At 38.3% G+C, this 9,156-nt stretch overlaps 1 protein-coding gene across 1 annotated transcript; it reads right to left on the bottom strand.

Annotated features, from left to right (window-relative positions):
- Positions 1–908: 908 nt before the first annotated feature.
- Positions 909–7,444, bottom strand: cxcl12a (chemokine (C-X-C motif) ligand 12a (stromal cell-derived factor 1)). Its single transcript, XM_058058497.2, has 4 exons — positions 7,284–7,444; positions 5,683–5,800; positions 4,475–4,558; positions 909–1,949 (listed from the first exon to the last, which is right to left on the bottom strand). Exons 1-4 carry the CDS (start codon positions 7,348–7,350, stop codon positions 1,928–1,930), a joined length of 291 nt encoding a protein of 96 aa, XP_057914480.2. The 5' UTR covers positions 7,351–7,444; the 3' UTR covers positions 909–1,927.
- Positions 7,445–9,156: the final 1,712 nt, after the last annotated feature.

Raw genomic sequence — 9,156 nt, 5'->3', positions numbered from 1 at the left:
GACCTCACAGTTCAATCCCACCCTTGGCCATCTCTGTGTGGAGTTCACATGTTCTCCCCATGTTCCTCCCACATTCCAAAAACATGCTAGGTTAATTGGTGACTCCAAATTGTCCATAGGTATGAATGTGAGTGTGAATGGTTGTTTGTCTATAGTATGTGCCCTGTGATTGGCTGGCGACCAGTCCAGGATGTACCTCGCCTGAAGACAGCTGGGATAGGCTCCAGCACCCAGGACAAGCGGTAGAAAATGAATGAATGAATGATATTTTATGATAGCTACAGCTTAACCCTGGAACAGATGATTTCTATTTCAATACAGGTGTAAAGCGCAGATAAAAGTTTGAACACACTTTATGCAAGTACAAATTAAGAGTTTAGAAAGTAAACATATGTTGCCAGATGTAATAGTAGAATAAGCCAAACTCTGACACCGCCCAAGAATTAATGATTGTTTTATATTCCAGTTGGAATACAAGAGTTAATCATGAGTCTGTCTTCTTGTGCATATCAAAGTTTAGGTAAACTAGCAGCAGTTGAAGTCTTTTAAACCCCCCCCCTCTCATATTCCAAACAGAAGACCGCTCACACCAAGTATGTACTACTGCGCTTGGTCTCGCATAACGGCCACCTGAGGGACGTTGAAAGTTCATGTCTTTTAACTGCAATGTGTTCCTAATGGCTGCTTGTTCAGTTAATTCTTTGTGAACAAGCAAGATCATTGTCCTATGACTTGAAAGCTAAACTCATTTTCTACATGAAAGGCTTTATGTTGGCCTTTGTGATATTTGAGTACAGTACACTTACAGTGCATTTAAGGCTGACATCTGTAACTGCGTAATAGCCCACGGGTCAATTGTAATGTGTGTGTGTGTGTTTAGAATGAAAACTCTCCACCAAGACACGCCGTATTGTTCCTTGTTTTACTGAATAACTGTATACAATTGTCACAGGCTCAGTTGTGAGAGTACAGTTCCTTCATTTAAATGCATTAAAGAATACAAAAATAAAACCTTTATATAACATTATTCGATACATATGACAAGGAGACTTGAATGACTAGCTGACATCTTCCCAGATTTGAAACAAGTCATGTGATAACTGACAGGAGGGACAACAGAACATAAACACAGAAAAGGAAAAGGGGGAGTATGTAAATATTTTTGTTAGAATATGTAGTATATCAGATATAAAGTGCATTTTTATCTGCGTGACAGTTGAATAAAATTTCTAGATCATATTTCCATATCAGGTTTTACTTTCTTGTGTGAGAACTACAGTCAATGAGGCTCAAGTCATGTCTTTATAGTGGCGCCTGTTATTGAACAACTTTATGATTCCAGACAGCTTGTTCTTATTGGTTGCTCCATTAAACTTGTTTGGGTGATCCAGATGTTATCCGGTTATTCTCGATGAGTGAGAAAACCTTGGGAGTCACATTATCTCAAACCACAGAATGGTTCAGGAAACACTCTTTTTAAGGCGTCCTTATTTCCATTACAAAAACATTGTAATTGTGTAATTGGGACTTTAACTAGGATATTATACGTTATATACGCTGTGTGGGGGTACCTGTAGAAATTCCTAGGTGCCCATTAGCGTGGAATATGGAATACATCTTAGTGCCTGACGATGGTTATGTCTTGAAGCAGCCCTTTACTGAAGAAGTCAGTAGCCTATATACATTGTGGTTAGCCAACAAAACAGATAGAATTCCACTTTGCACAAACAACAATTCTACGATCTAAGCCAAGACAGATGCAATGCATGAGTGGTGATGCACTGTGGGTTGATTCATGCAAAAGGCTTATAAGTGCTGCAGAACATAAAATTTTCATGATTTTTTTAGACTACACAACAAATATATAATGATGTGTGATGATGGTCCATATCCTTAATGATGGCTCAGAAGGATCTCTGGAGACACTTTAGTGTTTGGATTTTTTCATCCTGGAAGACAAAAGTGAAGATCGTCATCGTCAATCAATGAATGGAACACCTCGACTGCAGAGTCTGCAATAGTCTCCCACAGTGTGGTCTACAAAAACAAGAAACCGGGGTGAAAAAACATGGGCACGAACAAGTGGAACAACTGTGGCGGTAGGCAACCTCCTGATATCATTTGTAATATCTCCACAAGATCTACATTTGAAGTAGTATGTAAGTTCTGCGTGTGATTTAACATGCTGGTGCTGCTACTCGGGTGTTGGTGTGAAACTCATGCGTGTTATGAATGACCTCATTAGCGTATTAATGCTGGCTGAGCAGTTTGCTCCTTTATGGCTATTACAACATTGGTTTTGTCGGTTGAGATGAAAAGTTAAGCTTTTTCATACACTCCAATCGACTTTATAATTTGCGGTTAGGCTAAATAAATACCTTGGAGCACTTATGGTATGTTGATGGTTCCATATCAACTTCTTTAGCAACATTAAAATACATTACAATACCATCCAGCATAATGAATGCAGTGTGAGCACAGTGAGCCGAACCACTAAAATATAATAAATTCATAACTCCAACACAAATGCAACAGACAAAAAACACTATTCCAAAAATCCTATTGAAAATCATTGATTTAGTTATGAATGGGTTTTTGGAGTAAAAATGATTAAATTGTAAAAACTTTCCGGTAAGTGTATTTACAAGGCAATTATTTAGAGTGAAACTAGATATACCATAAAGATACAACATATGGACTATTTTATATTTCTTTTTGGGAGAAAACTGGCCTTCTGCCAACAACCCATACTACTGGCCATATTATTTGCCCGTCATGACTCTGGAATATGCAACCCCTTAGTTACTAGTAACTTTGCTATAATGCGTCCACTTCCTTTTTTGACATCACTCTGCAATGTCTGCACTTGTCATTAGTGATGAGGCCGATCCCATCCAGTATCTGTATCATTATGGCCGTAATTAATACTAATAATTAATTACACACAAAATATATAAATGTTGTTGTTTTTTGCCGTTTTTTGAAATAAAACCAACAATAAAAGACAAATAACAAAGTGATCCCCCTGCATCCATATGATTTTTCTATACCTGGCCCTCAGTGGACACCCCTGATCTACACATACTATATACTCCAAAAACCAACAATACCGCTTTAGATTACTGCATACATCAGCAGGCAGATGAGAAGCCTTTGTAACCTATAACCTAGTTTGAAATGGTTCTATTATAATTTATATACCAAAGAATATATTGTGATTTATATAGCTATATGGGAATATGTTAACAGGAGTTCCTGTTTCTCTAACTTCCTGACCTTATACTATATCATTTGGGATATACACAGTATGCATATGTTCATTTATAGTATCAGGGATCGGCTTGGAAGTGAAAAAATGTGCAGGAGTGCATCCCTACTTGTCATCAGTCAAATTCCACTTTCAGTTGCACATTGACACAACGAAAGGCACGTAAACACATTAACAAGGTTAGGTATGATAATGATATCATACATTACAAATGTTTGCCTTTTACAAAGGGACGCATAAAGGAAATGATTGTCTTGTTCAAGAGCAAAATAATATACGGTTTACAATTCCCTCTGTGCATTTATTCACACTATAAAAAGCTTGTAAAGCCTCCCTGGAGACTTTTTTCATTGCAAACGCATAGAGCTGATCCATTGCAAACGACCACCATCTTGCTGTGTTGTAATGCGGACGAGCGGTCACACCTCACCAGCGACATACACAAGCCCCGAGAGCCTCGTCTTTTGAGGGAGACAGTTTGACTGTGCTTGTATTGTCCATATGTCAGTTTGGTGCAGTTGAGGGTGAAAGTCGTCAACTGTCAACACAACAGGGTAGCTTTTGACTCACATTGCTACTGACTTCCAGCAATGTGTGCCTGGACTGTATTTTAACCATTTTAATAGTTTCAAAGAGTAGACGTTCTTCCATTATGGTCACAACAAGCCCTTCTGATGTGCTGAAGATCAACGCTTAGGCTGGATTTCAACTACAGGACTCACGGTTGGATACACACCTAGCATGGTTCAGAATAAGGCCTTGTTTATTAGTTATATTCATCATTTATGGATTAAAAAGTGGAGGGATTTCATGTAACCTATCAAAATCTAAAAAACATTCCCACAGGAAATAACAATACGTATGGACTTTGAGTATATGACAGTAGTCATGTACTAGCATGTTTTGACTACAGGAGCCACACTAAAGAGGACCGTTAGGAGGTGTTACTCCCATTCAATAGTCCATTGAGTCGACGTCGATATGCGCATTTGCTGCTTTTGCATGCCAATACTGCTCACTTAGAATCTCTATAGCAGAGGGAAGCGGATTCGCTGAGTGCCAGACGTCCAACTTAGACATAACCCTGCATGGTTTATTTACTGTACTGTACTGTACTGTACTGTACTGTACTGTACTGTACTGTACTGTACTGTACTGTACTGTACTGTACTGTACTGTACTGTACTGTACTGTAGAAAAACTCACTTGTTGAGTGCGTTCTTCAGGTACTGCTGCAGCCATCTGATTTCGGGGTTCATACACACTTCCTTGTTTGTCTTCAGCTTGGCGCTATTGAGGAGACAAGAACATCACGGGTCTCAGTCAGAGATCAAAGAGTGACACGTTGACACGATGATATCAAACAAGGGGGATGGGCACTGAAGTGTTAGTGTAGCGTGAGGACTTTTTTCCACACACATTTTGATATTAAAATTTGTATGTTAAAAGTATTTCAGTGCACACTGTGGTTTTGTCCAGAACAAAAATCACAGTAATCATCTTCCAAATTCCCATCTCTCATCCTAACACATAAAATCATCTTGTTTCTAATCCTACAAATTTCCCTCACTGTTTTGTAACAGTTTGTAACTTGTCCTTCAAATCTACTATGTCTTTGTACTTCCATATATTGTGCACTTCTTGCATGTATTGACACTTACTACCATCAAATCCTATTTAAAAAGCTGTGCATCCACTTTCCAACACACTGCCACTTCCTGTGCACGCTTCGGTGGACCCACACACTTAAAATGCAGTCTGGGCCATGTGTGAGGGTGCGAGTAGCGACAGAGGGGTGTGTTCGCACACATGCATGCACAACTCTTTTCTCTGGCCTGTCACACTGCCTGAGATTGATGGTGAGAAATGTCCAAGTAGGAAACCTGGTGAACTTTTTTTTTACACTTGTGGTTCAGTACACTGATCAAAAATAAATGGGATGGGACCAAAAGCTACAAGGCAAAGGACATATGCATACAAGCAATAGAAGCACATGCAAGTACTTGACTGGGCTGCTTTCTTGACATACAGTATTACATGACATAATTCAAATAATTCTTGAATATTTAACTATGTAATATTTATATTAGCTATTTTTACCACCTTAAATTACACAGAATGCGTCTAAAATATACTTTTATTGTGACTCACACAGAGGGAGAGAGAAGTTTCTCTTATATTTGCTTTTTGCTGTCTCTATAACATTGGTTCAATGAGTTCAAGCGATCTGAACAGCACCAGAGTTCACTTGCAAGCGGACAGAGACCCATCCCAAGCGGTCTCGGTCCACTTGTCTGGTTCACACCAGTGTACATTACAGCAGAAAGCATCAAAATCTGTTTTAACCAAACATGACAAGTGGAAGTAGAAAGGAACGCTACCCCTGATCCATGCAGGAATTAAAAAAACCTCACATGACTTGGAAGGGGCAGTTGGGCGTATGGATGAAGCGGAGCTCTCGGATGTATCCACGAGGGAGACTGTTAACTGTTGAACGACAGTAGCATCTCTCCACCAGACTGATGGGCTTTGCTGTGGAGGAGCAATTATATTATATATACACAATATATGCAATATACAATGTCATTTTTATATTGATTTTTCTATTTCACTTGTAGTTTAGTTACTCTAGGTCAGTGGTTCTCATTTATTTTCTCTCATGTCCCCACTGGGAGACAGAAATGTTTTCACACCCCCCAGATTTGAAATAGTATTGAGAAACTGATAATATCTATTTATTTATCTGTACATACACAGACTGACCTCAAACCTGAAACCAGTGTAATATGAGCAAAATGGAGAACAGTAGACAAATTCATTTATGTGGGCAGGGTTTGCACTAATATTGAAAGTACTCCCTGCCTCTCACGACCCCCTGACAGATCACCACGGCCTCCCCAGGGAAGCAAAAGCTATGGGCCTATACCTAATGGCCAAACTTAAGCTTAAATTCATTTAAAAAATTTAAAAATTAAAAAATTTTGAGGCATGTTGAATGAATGAAAAAATCTTACTGAAGAAAATGCGACACAAAAAGACCCCACTGGAGGGTTCACTGATAGATCCAATACATCTATATAACAACATATGATTAGTATACAACCATACAAGACTATCCCAGGTTACTTTTGACACAATAACCATCTTATTACAGACATTTTTACAATTCTAAACAAAATAAATCTGGTTTGCCAAGATATTAATACAATATTTGCATGCAAAATAAACTATTAGGAGTAGAAACAGGTAATAGCAGGACTCTGATGGCTGATGGATGTTCCTGCTTATAGTTCAAGCTCTTGTGCAAACGGTGGTCACGGTTGGTTTATAATGGAAAATAAACTGAACTGTGTTATTGTAGTGTTCAGGAAAACCTAACCAATGATATCCAAGAGGTTAAGTAATCCTAACCCAAGATATTCATTGCGTAGAAGTGAGAAGATAACACATTACAGGGTGAAAAAACAAATGAGAGGAGAAAAAGATACGTGTGGAAAATTACGCTCCATGCTAATACATTTTTACACCTGATGCCATATTTGCATGACAAAGGGGGCGCAGCTTTCTGATGTCGCCATTCAGACTCGCGGAGGCCTTTTCTTAATGGTGCCTCATTTGGGCTTAATTAAAGCGTAAACAACGCGGAAAAACAAATAAACATGCTGAGCAGCAAACCACACACGCATCCAATCACCTAGTGATTTATACACGGCTGAAAATACTCTATTTGACGTCAAAATAGCTTATAAAGTTTGGAATAAGGATGACAAGATAATTTAATTTATATGCCACATTTGAAATATTTTGATATTATGTTTTGATTATTATCATAAATCACTTTACGCATAATTCCTTGATTTACTCGTGAATTAATAAGTTATGATATTAGTACAGTTTGTAGTCCCATATTAAGTTTAAAAGTTTAAAGCTTGCCCATGACAAGCTCAGTAAAATAGAAGCACAAGGGTTTGGACAAACGAATCGACCTTAAAAAAGTGCAAAATTGAATTCATACCTTGCAAAGGAGGCGCATATGTCAGCAGTGTGAGCACAGCCACAACTGCGATTAACTTCACATCCATCCTGGGTTATGTCACCGGTACCTGGTCCTGCTCACAATTAGTCCTGAGGAGTTGTGAGGCACCACGGAGCTGCTCCTCGTTAAATTCAGCATCACTGTAGAGCTGCCGTCAGAGAGGAAAATTTAAGTTCCGGTCTTGATGTCAAAATAAAACTACTGCATGGCGATAGTTCGCCTTTGCCGACTTCTCTATGGAATAATTGCTCGGTAAATTGGTGAAAAAAGTATGAAATACACATTCGTAGAGCACTGATTTTGATGAGAGCAGCTTTACTAGCGTATACCTGCTTTAAAAGAGGCTTACGTCTCAGATCCGTTTTATTTTGGTGGCATCTGTGTTTCCGATTCCAAAAAAGGGAGCTGATACAAACGTAAAACTTGAAGAATATGTACAAAGTTAAGTCATCACATTACAATAGATGAAGATGTAATATTTCAGAATTGTTTTTTGAGAAAAACATCAAAGTACTACAAGAAAAAAGTTATGATTTAACGAGATTAAAGTCATAATTTTAACAAAATGTTGTGGCAATATTACAATAATTAAATAACCATTTTACAAGAATAAGGTGTAATATAATGATAAAATTGTAATATTACAGAGGAAAAGCATAATTTTACAGTTGGAATTTAATACAAGAATATCAGGAAACTACAAAAAATACAAATACAGTAGAGTCTCCGTTAGCATCCAATCCACTTAGCATGTCATTCAGTTAGCATCCAGTTCGGTTAGAGTTGGACCTTCTGGAGCAAATGAATGAAGCCAACCAAGGTTCCACTGTACTTGAGGATGAATAAAGCCATAAAAGTTCCAATTTTGCTAGCATAAACCTATACACTACACGTTTTAATTCACTATTTTCTTCCATCTAGGTCATTTGGATTTACATGATTAATATTCAAAGGCCTTCGCTGTGGGCTGTAACTTGAATACAACATGTTTATTTCCAACATGTATGTTGAGAAGAAACAGGAGACATTTGTGCCGCGTAAGTTTGTTTTTAGTCATGGTTTGTCTTGTCTCAGGGTCTTCATTAGGCCAAATTAATTTAAAGTTAGGAGCGTAACTGGAGCTGATTCACATGAAGGTGAAGTGTTTGGTTACACTGACTGACTGTTTCAAAAAATAGACAAGAGGGTATGAAAAAATAACACTCAGAGGGAACACAACTACTCTCAGTTTGAGTGAATCCCTAAACAATTTCCTTTACACAGCCTGCTGCACATTTAACATGAATACGTGTGTGTGTGTGTGCATGTTGGTGGCTGCATCATTAGAGTGTTTAACAGGATGCAGATGTTAGGTCTGTTTCCAGACAGAGGACTTTCATCTTCATAGCAAACACTCCAGTGTACTCATGTGCTTGCGTATTGCGTTAATAAAATGTGTGTGTCAAATGTATTCCTAATGGAGAGATCCGGATGATACTAAAAATGAGCTTTGGCTGCTTACTTTGTGACACACTGGGGAATTTCAAAGCAGCCAAAAGTCAGATCAGTAACTTTTAAACACTTGGATCTGCACACTGAGGTTGTGTTATGGTAGATTTATTAGGAATAAATCAACAGCGGTAACAGTTGATCATTTTGCTTGACGCTCAATTTGACTTAATTGATATTTTTCATGTTGTCGGTATTGTAAGTTGTCTGCATGTTGGATTTCAAACTCAGGAGAAACCATGGAGACAAGCGTGAGCCACGACGCAGACACAACACACAGCATCAGCTGACAGTTGAATGGACACATGTTGACTTATCTCACAGGCTACAATGGCGAGCTGTAAGCACGTGAGACAGGAAGACA

Source organism: Doryrhamphus excisus, linkage group LG20 (genome assembly GCF_037039965.1).
Source record: "Doryrhamphus excisus strain RoL-2023G ecotype Guam linkage group LG20, RoL_Dexc_Guam_v1.1, whole genome shotgun sequence".
Classification (NCBI taxonomy): Eukaryota; Metazoa; Chordata; class Actinopteri; order Syngnathiformes; family Syngnathidae; genus Doryrhamphus; species Doryrhamphus excisus.
The sequence above is the reverse complement of the archived record's forward strand: the minus strand, read 5'-3'. Positions and strand labels throughout refer to the sequence as shown.